The sequence below is a fragment of the Hemibagrus wyckioides genome, linkage group LG01, assembly GCF_019097595.1.
Source record: "Hemibagrus wyckioides isolate EC202008001 linkage group LG01, SWU_Hwy_1.0, whole genome shotgun sequence".
Taxonomy (NCBI): Eukaryota; Metazoa; Chordata; class Actinopteri; order Siluriformes; family Bagridae; genus Hemibagrus; species Hemibagrus wyckioides.
In genome coordinates, this window is record NC_080710.1 from 5,607,154 (window position 1) to 5,618,631 (window position 11,478).

General features: G+C 38.2%; 1 protein-coding gene across 6 annotated transcripts; it reads left to right on the forward strand.

Moving 5' to 3' along the window:
- Positions 1-4,108: 4,108 nt before the first annotated feature.
- Positions 4,109-9,627, forward strand: LOC131365020 (uncharacterized). Of its 6 annotated transcripts, none has more exons than XM_058408626.1 (10): positions 4,109-4,769; positions 5,447-5,534; positions 5,695-5,835; positions 5,950-6,122; positions 6,272-6,424; positions 6,668-6,761; positions 6,855-7,182; positions 7,270-7,435; positions 7,516-7,643; positions 7,753-9,627. In XM_058408626.1, the coding sequence occupies exons 7-10, from the start codon at positions 7,156-7,158 to the stop codon at positions 8,071-8,073; spliced, it is 642 nt and encodes a 213-aa protein (XP_058264609.1). In that variant the 5' UTR covers positions 4,109-4,769; positions 5,447-5,534; positions 5,695-5,835; positions 5,950-6,122; positions 6,272-6,424; positions 6,668-6,761; positions 6,855-7,155; the 3' UTR covers positions 8,074-9,627. The 6 variants fall into 6 exon arrangements, with proteins under 6 accessions (XP_058264609.1, XP_058264838.1, XP_058264691.1 ...); XM_058408855.1 differs by having other exon boundaries at positions 6,055-6,122; XM_058408708.1 differs by having other exon boundaries at positions 5,447-5,835.
- The last annotated feature ends 1,851 nt before the right edge of the window (positions 9,628-11,478 follow it).

Sequence of the window (11,478 nt, forward strand, 5' to 3'; positions counted from 1 at the left end):
ATAGCCCTGATTTTGTTTACGTGGGCACTTAGCCTTGTAGCTTCTCTGCCAACCATAATTTTCTCAAAAGCAATGAAGTTAAATAACACAAATCAATGGATATGTATGGTGGAATATCCAAACCCGAAATGGAGGTTATTCTTGTCGGAGAAAATATAATATACCCAGCTTTGAATTATATACCTAGCCTTAAAAGTAGCTTAAGTGCTAATGTACTCAATGCTCTAAGCTCTGACTTGGCAATATTCTGCCTAAAGAGTAGTGTGTATCTATCAAGAATAATTTAGCCATTTATTACGTAGTAAGTAGTTAACTCTGATTAAAAATAGCTATAATAATCAGATATAGCCTCATAGTCTTCATAATAAACATGCAGAATTATTAATGGCAGCATGCTAGCGTAATAACCACACTGGGACTGAAGGAACAGAAAAGAGGAGAGATTTATTGAAACATTAGGAGTTACAACTCAGTCAGCCAGCCTATCCAATGGGATCAGTGGGACCGGAGGGTCAGTTGTAGAAGACGGAATCTCGGGATCCTGAGGAGAAGTTGGAGAATAATCAGTGGGAGAAGTTGGGGGCGAATAGTCAGGAGAAGACTGAGGAATATCATGAACACTGTAAGGCATAGGCACAAATTCAGGAGAAAGTTGGGGACTGTCAGGGGAATTAGGAAATGAAGAGGAGTCAGAGGAAGAATCATTAGAGGAAATCTCAACAGGGAAATCCTCAGTCTGGACGCCTTGAGAGGTGGTGCGTGTCCAATGCCAGTAGAAGGTCTGAGTAGACTGATCACAGGTTGTGGGGTGAAATTGGGTGCTCTGATCAAGACAGACGGTATCTCTCACGATATGGTGAGCGAGGTAAGGAGACTCAGGAATAGAGGATTCAGATAGGTGCTCCAGGAAACCAGTAAGTTCAATGGCCAAACAGGATAGCTGATACTGGCGATAGCGTCGCAGAGCACCCCTGGGACTTCTCCGGAAGATAGCGCGGCGGGCTGACTGAGCTAGAAAAAAATAATGGGAAATGAGTAAAGTGCATATTGCGTGACTACGTAGTCAGCAAAAGAGAGCGTGTACTAGGGCAGGAGGAACACAGTGTGGGAAGTAGGCCAGGTCACTGTGACATGACAGTGATAGGCAGGTAGAGGAGACAATAGCATTGGAATACTAGCAACCAACAGTGATGAAAAGAGGAAAGGATATGAGGCAGCTTAATGGCACAGCTTAGTTTAAAATTAGTAAAACAAAACTTAGATCAAGTAGGTAGAGAGAAAAGTCATCATGACAGAGGAAGAGAGCAAGGTACTTACACATTGTTGTGGGGGGCAACGCGCGAGGTCAGGATGAGCCGAGGAAGCACCTTTAAGAGGTGATGGTCAAATGAAGTCAATAAGGAAGTGGCGCCTATAAGTAAGCGCCAATTTTTATAAAAATGGTTGACTTAGCCTAAAAATAAGGGGAACTGGTGAGGAGGAAAATTGACGTCATCGAGGGGAGGATGGTATCAATTTAGGGGCGGTATCGGGACAAATGCGAAAATAATGGGAACTGGGAAAAACGTATGTAAACTAAGGAAGGAGGGACTAAAGTAGCCATACACTGAATATAATGGGAAATTGCTTGAAATATTTAAATTAGAGAAAAGGAGGCGCCCCGGGGCGCCTGGGGTATAAGTAGAGGGGACTTTTTCGGGGTTTTTGAGACCAGCTGCTCTCTTCAGATATGCATGTTGTTGACTGCATGACTGAATAAAGAAACCTGCTTCTTCTCATCTGTTGACCGAGATCTCTTATTTCGGCTAAGTTTTATAGATTGTGGAGGTTATTGGGAAAGCTAAGAGTAATAGATACAAAAAAAATTCCACCCTGTGATATGTCCACTCGGAGGGGGCTCTGAGTTCCGACATTCTCTTGCATCAAGCTGACCCTCCTCAGCTTAATTATTCAGTGATGGTGTTCTGCTACTTGCACATCATCCCCATCTTAATGGCCATGAAGTCTCAGAAGAAACACAAAGCTGTCAGGCTTTGTCAGGTCTTGGTCAGTGTTTTCGTCCTCTGCTGGATACCCTACAACATCTTCATCTTCGTAAGGTACCTGCATTACCTGGGTTATATGAACACACCTCAGTGGAACCAGAACCTGTACATGGCAGAGCATTGGGTGGTAGCAATAATGTTAACTCGCTGCTACATCAATCCCATCATCTACAACTTTTTGGGGCAGAGATTCAGGAATTCATTTCTAAAGATACTGAAAGAGTGCTTTCCTCTCTGCTTTGGTCAGTGACAACAATCGAAAGTGTGCGCTCATAGAGGATGACCACTATATACTTTGTTGTACAGCTCACTCCTCAGTGACTTCCAAATCAAAGTCACAAAAATCAAAACTGCAGCTGTTACTTTCAAAGTGTATTTCAATCAGGAAAAAACAAATAATGCTCAGGGCATGTTAACAACTTGCTGACATCAAAGTGTTTAGGAAATAACATTAATATACAGTTTTATACATCAGTGTTTTTGTTCATTCTCCCCCAAACACGTACTGAGACCAGCTGTTCTACACAGGAGACTATTGCCTCAGTCCCAGGAACAGAATTAACATGCATTACTCTAATGTGAGCTGCCTGAATGAGGGTCCATTCTGTAGTCTCTCATCATTTTGGTTCTCTGTTCATTTTACAAGGAATTATATTATACAATAGATGAGTTGCATTTACCATGAAGCATTGTATGTCTCTTTATATCATGTGAATCATGTGTAAATTCTCTTCATTTTACCATCTATAAATTGTGTACAATGAACCCTTTTATTACTTTCATTAACTGAAATATTATTCTTTGGAATTAGTTATATTATGTTGCACAGTAACCTTATAAATTGGAGTCAGGTCATTAATTAATTATTTAAAATCAGATATTTAAGTACTAAAGTTCAAACATCTTCTGCTGCAGTTATACCTGTCCTTCAGACATAGGACAGTAGAGTTAAAAGGACAAAAATAGATTAAAATTAAAGAACAATTTTAATAATTGCTCTATTTAAAAATCTCTGTATTCATTGACAGATTCTAAAAGGTATGCATTATTAGAGATTATTGTGTTTGTCTTATGGTTGATATTGGGGCTTGAATTACCTGTTGTGTGTTTCTGATTACAGTGAGTCATTTAATTATATAACCATTTATTCACACTATTTTGTATTTATGTTTTTCTTGCAATTCTAGAGTCTTTATCTTGGCTCTTGTACAGTTAACCAAAAACATTTGGCCTGCAGTGCTATTTGTTTAACAGTATTGTGTTCAAGTCCTTTACCATAACCATTTGTGAATGTTTGCAATTACTAAATCACATTAAACAATGAAAGTGTCATTTGTGCCGTTAGAAGTTTAATGGATATTGTCAACTAAATCATTTCCAAACATTTATACCAGGCAGGGTTAACCTTACAGTAGAACTCAACTCTGTTTACTGTTAGAATTTTAAATCTTTTCATCACTTGAATTAAGATTATATTGATTTAATTTTAAGCACAGCCACCACAAAACCAGACTTCAGAACAAAAATTGTTTAATACTGTTTTAGGAATCAAATCTTTGCATAGCTATGACAGGACACACTGGCAAATAATGCCTTAAAAAAAACAATCAGAAAAGAATCATAATGTATGCTACAGTGCTAAAATAACTAAGTTATATTAGATCTGACATTACCAACACATTTTCAAGGAGGAAAAGCGTGAGCTACATATTTTCTGTCAAAGGGTTCATAAATAGAAGTGTGCCTAGTAAAGGTAGCTAGCAGCAGGGACGATTTTAGGATTTTCATTTAAGGGGGGCTCAGCCCCCAATGAGGGTATAATAGTAAAAATAATAAATAAATAAAATTAAATAAATAAAATAAAGGTTTGACTAACAGGGTAGGATGGTAAACTTATTGCAGCATTCCACTGTATTGCATAGATGCGTATAACAAGCCAAATACGAGTCTTCCTGATCACACACACCCACCCCATCCCCACACACACACACACGCACGCACACCCCATCCCCACCCCCCCCCACACACACACGCACCCCCCATCCCCACACACACGCGTCCTCTGATCCTCGCTCTGTGACGCCGCGGTTTGTGGATTGAAGAACGCGCTGAAAGACGGGGAAGAGCCGAAAGTCTGCCGGAGTTTTCATATGAAATTTAAAGGGGACTGAGGCGATCACTTATTCGTGTACAGTTTATGGACAACGGCAGAATTTTAGGGGGGCTGAGTAGAAGGTGTTAGGGGGGCTTTAAAATAGCCTAGTGATGCCCATGACTAGCTAATTCGTTGTGAATGTTATGAATACGGGTCTTGAGTACTCTATGGGCTCTTTAGGGGGCGAGGCAGGAGCAGCAGCTAGTAAGCCACATAGAAAGCAGCATAGACAAAACTCACATAACGTTAATACTAACCGCTGCGTCTGTGAAGAAAACGGTGTTAAGTAGTGTGTGTAAATGAGTGTCAGGTGTGGTGTCAGTACTCAGGTGATTGAGGGCGTGGTCGCGAGGCTGAGGTGGGAGCCTCCGTGACACTAATGAATCATGGCAATGATTTCTCCCAACGAGACAACATGGAAGTGCTTTTTATTTATTTATTTTTAAAGCTGAACAGCTGACTGTGTCCATACTTGTCTGCTTTTCCAGAGTCTTAGAGTAATGTACACAGCCAATTCAAAAGTGTTAAATTTTCAGAAGCCATTTTCTTCCTGTGATGAGCATTTTCGTGTAAGTAATGACAATATGTCTGTTCAATCACATTTTCTGTGTAGTAGTTATTTGTGCATGTAGTTAGCAATCTGTTGGTTGGTTTACAACGTTACAATGAAGAAAAGCCTTTGCAATTTTATCCGACTTAAACTAGTCCGACTAACTAGTTAGCAAGATTCTAGCTAATTTTAGCACAAGGTCGGTAGCGTTTTCAAGCACCACTTGTTTTTGAAGGACTTATAAGGTTTTCATTTTAGCACAGAACTGCCAATAAATGCACACAATTCGCTTGATAAATGCATCGAGGAGCCCATATATTTTCAGTGTAAGGGTTTTAAGCTAGCCACACAAGTGCAACATTGCTAACGGTGTTAGCCTTTTATAATGGGAAAAAATGCAGGCCAGAGGATAACAGTACAGCGAGTGTTTTATTGAAATGCAATTCTGACTGAAAACTGCACCTTCACTCATTTTCTAAAAATGTCAAAGTGTTTAAAATGAATTTTATATTGTTAAGATTTAGCGGTGCACTGTTATTTAATGCATGCTGATTATGAGGTGTGTGTGTGTGTGTGTGTGTGTGTGTGTGTACTGGGCTGCTGTAGACTGTAAAGTTAAGAATGAGATGATGAAAATTTTCTGTAGTGTTTCAGATAAAATTGTTGACAGTTCATAAAGGTTCTTTGTTTTGTTAGGGCAAAATGTTGGTGAAAAATCAGAAGTACGTGAAAGTGGCCAAAACTGAGGAGGGCTACGAAGACTTCAACACATTTCTTCAAAAAGGTTAGTGTCGTTTCAAACAACTCTGAATGTTTGAATAAACTGACCATTCAATCGATTTATGTTGTACCACACAAATTGTGTTGCTCTACAAAATAGTAATAATAATGGAAACATAAAACCAGGGAGAGTTTTCTCTGGTCATAATTTAATATTTTCTCAGTCATAGAAAAGCTAGGTCTTCCACTACAGTCTGAGCTGCGCTTGGCAGATGAATCAGGGACAGAAGTGGATGCAGATGTGTTTGAGGAGCTTTTGCAAGCAGGGAACCTTACTGTTACGGTGTCCACTGAACAATCAATAGGTAAGATATATTATTACTTGATTTTGATGGGAAAACAGTGGATCATCAGTGACAAATGCTGTGAAGGACAAATTATTTTGTCATTGTACGTGCATATATTAAACTGTGTTACAGTTGTGCTTCATGAGCATGTATCACACACTACGTCGCCCGTGTCAGACATTTCATCCTCGTCTGTGTCAGAGAACTCTATCAGACTAGTATCCTCTGATTCATCAGATGCAACAGTAATTATTAAGACAAATGGAGGAAAAAGAACCCATGCCGAACGGGAATCAGCGAAAGAGGTGTGCAATCACTGCTTTTGTTGTTAATAATATATTATAGTTATTAAATTACTATATAGTTATTAAATCTCAGACATAAAGATCTTGTTCAGATCAGTTGTGGTTTTGTTGTTGGAAAGGCTAATGTCACAATTTTCTGATACTTGTAGATGGTGGGAGATGCTCTCCACTCTAAGCCAGGGTTATATTTACAAAATATATTTAAATATTTGGGAGGAATATGACAAAACAAAGACACTGACAGATAGAACACGGAGACAGATGGTAAACCTTCTTGTGGCCGACATGACTGAAGTTCATGGGTAAGACTTCAGTGTTCATATTAAATATTTTATTTGCATAAACTAACATAGACTGATTATGAGACATGGCAGTAAAAACAATCTTACTACTGAGGAATCTTATTACAAAAAGGAATGTTAAAGGGCATAAAAATGCTTTCGTAAAAAATGCTATCATTAATTAAACTGACACTGCCAATTACACAAATCTGTGTGCATTTCAGAGGTTTAAAAATAATACAAATAATAATTTCTACTTTAAAGGAGGATCCCGCCAACCTCTGTTTGTATGAAATATGCTCTTGGCATCATCTCTGTATTTCCCAGCCTCAGAGATCCATATTCAGACAATGGATATGTAAGTTAATGCACTAGTGGCTGGTTCATATTACATTTTTTGGAGGTAGTACAATTGAACTTATTTTATGATTTTTCTCTTTGAATTTTACAGGAACACTTCTATGACCCACAGAGTGGACCTGGCTATTTGGCCTGGAGGCTAAAGACCGTCTAGCACAACACTTTTCCTCTGTGCCAGAAATTCTCCACCGGCACTACCGATCAAGATAGTCCAAAGAGAAAGAGGGAGTTTCTTCTGACTGACATGCAACTGCTTGGAGAGGATTGTCATGAAGCAATATCCTTTATGAAGCATTCAACTGATGCATCGGTTATCAAAGAGAAGATGAGGGCCACGTTTCAATATCGCCAGTCACTGGTTCAGGATCAGCAACAGTCATCAACAGTCTTGGATGTGTTTTCACGACACCCCTGGCTTGGTAAGACACATGGTTTTTCAAGTGAACAGTTGCTTAAGGTATTCACTTAAATTTGTACGAGATTGAAAGGATTCTGTTCTCCTGCAGATTGAACAAGTCTTCACCATGATGTTTGGAGAGGAGGTGTCAGGCAGACCTTTGGCAAAATGGCCTACTTATTTTAAACCCAGGATCCTGGCAGACTGCAAGTACCTGATTTCTAATGAGCATGTTGAAGAACTCTTGTGTGCACAGCAAAACTCTGATGGGACTGGTAAGCATTGCTCAATATTCTCTTTAATGTTTTTAATTCAGATGTAATTAGATCTGATTTGTCTCCTACTTTGCTTCTAGGCTGGGACAGTGACCTGCCAAGTATTTTACTGCTGGTTCACCTGCTTCCACCTACCTCCAAAGGCCACAAGAAGAGTGCCAAAATTAGCTCATATCAAGCTGTCGACCATGTTGTGAGATATCTGCGGGTATGTAATTTTTTTAACATTATTATTTTGACACCCTTGTTTCATAAAACAAAAGTTGTTAAGTGGTGCTAAACACTTTTTCTCAAGATATTTCTTTGTTTTGTTACAGATTGGAACCAGTGTTGAAACCTTCCTTGCAGGTGTGAAGTCAGGACAGCCCTTCCTCCTGCGTGTTGGTGAGCAGAGGAACAACATCCAAAGGTTCTATGTCATCCTTGATCACAAGCCCATCCCTTGCAAAGCACAAACATCCCTGGCAGCTTTCGATGAGCTCTTCAAAGCACACTTCATCTTCAGTGTCAACTACCACAAATCCCTCTACAACTTTTACACATTCATCCAAACCACAGTGTTCAACATTGACGTTGGAAGTGCCAAAGAAAATCCCAGAGTCAGGGAGCTCAGAGCAAGATTTCTTTACAACCCTTGAGGTGATAAATATCCTTGGAGGCAAATATGTTTTTTTGTGTAAGGCACACCACAAAAGTTCTGCACTGCTTTGTCAGCATTGAAGGCTCAATCATGGTTTATATCCTGGAAAAACTTTACGTTTGCAATGTGGACAGCTGGGGTGCACTTTTGACTGATAGTGTTGACAATGTGAACATTCATAATAAAGCTGATGAACCCTCATCTTCTCAAGCAGTCAGTATAGACACCCCATTTGCCGCCCAACGGTCTGTTGTGAATCATCAAGTGTTAAATATGTGTGGTTCTGTTGTAGCACAGCTACAAGCACATGGTGTTGCTGAAAGCACAGTGCAAGCAATGGTAGAGTCCATGGAGGAACTTGTAAAGGGCATTCATTGTCAAGTTAAAGAAGCAGTTCACAGCTGTTCAGACATTCAGGGTACAGATTTGGATGAGAAGGTGGAAAAATGTTTTGAGCAACTTGAAAATCCTTTCTCCGTCTTGAACACAAGAGTGAAACGACAGAAGTTCTTTTGAGGAAAAGTTTGAAATAGTTGAACCAGTTGAAAATGTTCTCGGGGTGCGGTTTGATCTACGCAGAGATCGAACAACAGGAGTTTACACACAGATCCCTGTAACAGATAAATTTGTGTACGTGCCAATTTTGGGAACCCTAATGTCTATGTTCAAGAACAGTGAAATATGTGAACATTTCTTGCAAGCCAAACAACAGGAAGAAGGCATTTATAGAGACGTGTGATGGCTCGTATTTCAAAAGCAACAGTTTGTTTTCTCTTAAAAAACATGCTCTACAGATTCAACTTTATTATGATGAGTTTGAGACTGCAAATCCCTTAGGTTCAGAGAAAGGGATACACAAACTTGGTTCTATTTACTTTGTATTGAGAAACCTGCCCCCAAAATTTAATTCTGTGTTAATGAATATTCATGTTGTGGCACTCTTTTACTCACAAGATGTGAAGAAATATGGATTTGATGATATACTAAGGCCTCTCAATGATGATCTTAAAACACTTGAAACCCAAGGAATTGAAGTGCCTTTCTCTGACTCACCTTTGATTGGTTCTGTTATACAAGTAACAGGTGATAACCTAGGTTTACATGGACTGTTTGGTTTTGTTGAGTCCTTCAGTGGTACATATTGTTGTAGATTTTGTTTAACCAGTAAAGATGAGTTACAGTCTGTCTTCACTGAAGATGACCCTGGCATGATTTTAAGACATTTTAAGTGCTCTTTTTAATGTTAATGCATACTGTGAAGTGTCAACCACTAACTGGGTGAAGAACTATGGAACAGAATATCAGATTGATATGTTTGTTTGTGTTAGAACAAATATGGAAATTCCTGATTTCCGAAAGATCACCAACATCATTATAAGTGATGAGCGAGCTTTCATTCTGACTTCTAGAGTGGACACTCTTTATTTTGATGATCATTTGAATGCATACTGTATAGAGGACAGAGCAGATTCATTTGCTGTTTTTTCACTTAAGGAGTTGATTTCTTACAAACCTTATGACAGACAGTTTTCTAATATGATGGATGAAAAAACATACATTGTGCCACATTGTCATACTGCGTGAAGTGTATTTTTGTGGAGAGGTTCTGTTGTTGCGACAAAGCAGAGCTGTTTATATGGTGTGCTTGTTTGAAATAAAAATTGATTCAGTTGATTTGTTCTGTTTATTTGTACATTTTGTTCTATATATTAGTATGTGTTGTTTGTGGGAGTGAAATTAGGGATTGTTAATTAACTCCCATGTATTCAAATAAAAATCAACTATTAAAAAAGAGTTATATTTTACACTTTCAATAGTGTTAATATAGATTTAACTCTATTTAGTGTTTAAAAAAACACGGTTGGAGATAAATTTTGACACTGAACACTAGAGTTGTTTAAATTCAACACTGCCAGTGTTAAATTTCAACTATGTGTGTTGCTGCAACTCTGTAATGGTGTTAGGATTTTGACACTTTTAAAAATGTTTTAACTCGTTTAGTGTGGACCAATATAGACACTTTAGAAGTGTTGAATTTAACTCTATTAGAGTTGAATTAACACTATTAAAATTGCTGTGTAGGTTACTGAAAAGGAACGTCAGTATCACTTTACTCAAATTTCAAATATACATTTTGAATATATAACAATTGGTAATATGCTGATGATTTTATACATCCTTAGCACTGGTAAATGGGATAAGATCACTTTGAACATCTTGAAATTCTTTTAATTTATTAATAATTATGATTTGCAGCATTCCATATGAAAGCATTAGTTAAGTATTAATTAGATCTGCCTCAATACCACAAGCTGACTTTTCCAAAGCTTTAAATGTCATCAGATATCATCCATTCTTATGTGACTTTTTTTCTGTAAAAACTCCTAATAAAAATTAAAAAAAAAAAGAAAGAAAATACACTTAATAAAACTTAGAGCTATTTTTTTTACTATTCATGTAAATACTTTCATGCAAACACATATACTGCAGATATAACAAAGTATAAATCTAATTTAAAAATACTGTCAATCTTAAAAAACGGTCATCATGTGTATATATGTAAGTATATATTATTTCCATTTAAAAATCCTTTGAAATTGTTTATTGCAGAATCTTTATTCATCTTATTTTTTATAGTGATAGTATCTTGCAGACTGGTGATATCTGTAGAATGTATTTATGTCTAATTCTGAACCATTAAGTACTGTGTTCAAGAAACTCTATTGCTCCCTATAGAAAGTTTTCAAGCACAGTAAAAAAAATCTTTACTGCTAGGTTTACCTTACGAAAAGCAAAACAATCACAACATTTCCTTCTTTTAGTAATTAGCTTGAACAATGAAAAAAAAACATGCAATAAATGATATGATTTGTTTTTTTCATAAACAGCTGAAGACTATTCTGATTACGACAACTTAACTCCAGGCGCCTACTCACCCCACATCACCACCCACATAAAGGCCTTCAGCAGAGTCTTCCTCCCTACAATCTACAGCATCGTCTTCATCGTGGGGTTAATTGGCAACGGCCTGGTGTTGTGTGTCCTGGTCAAGTACCATAAAAGGTCCAACATGTCAGATGTGTGCCTCTTCAACCTGGCCCTTTCAGACCTCCTTTTCCTTCTCTCATTGCCTTTCTGGGCTCATTACGCCGCCATCACTCAGTGGGTCTTTGGGAGATTCATGTGCCATGCAGTGACAGCACTGTACATGCTGGGATACTATGGAAGTATCTTCTTCATGATGCTCATGACCATAGACCACTATGCTGTCATTGTCCACACCCATACCTCTCTCCTCTCCAAGAACTGGTCTGTCAGAGCAATCATAGCCCTGATTTTGTTTATGTGGGCACTTAGCCTTGTAGCTTCTCTGCCAAATATCATTTTCTCAAAAGCAACAAAG

What these genes read in the sequence shown, in the direction of transcription:
- LOC131365020 (XM_058408708.1), top strand. Translation starts at nt 7,156, where the DNA reads ATGTGTTTTCACGACACCCCTGGCTTG. An exon ending in TTCACGACACCCCTGGCTTG is followed by an intron (nt 7,183 to 7,269) that starts GTAAGACACATG and finishes GTTCTCCTGCAG; the next exon opens with ATTGAACAAGTCTTCACCAT. An exon ending in ATGTTGTGAGATATCTGCGG is followed by an intron (nt 7,644 to 7,752) that starts GTATGTAATTTT and finishes GTTTTGTTACAG; the next exon opens with ATTGGAACCAGTGTTGAAAC.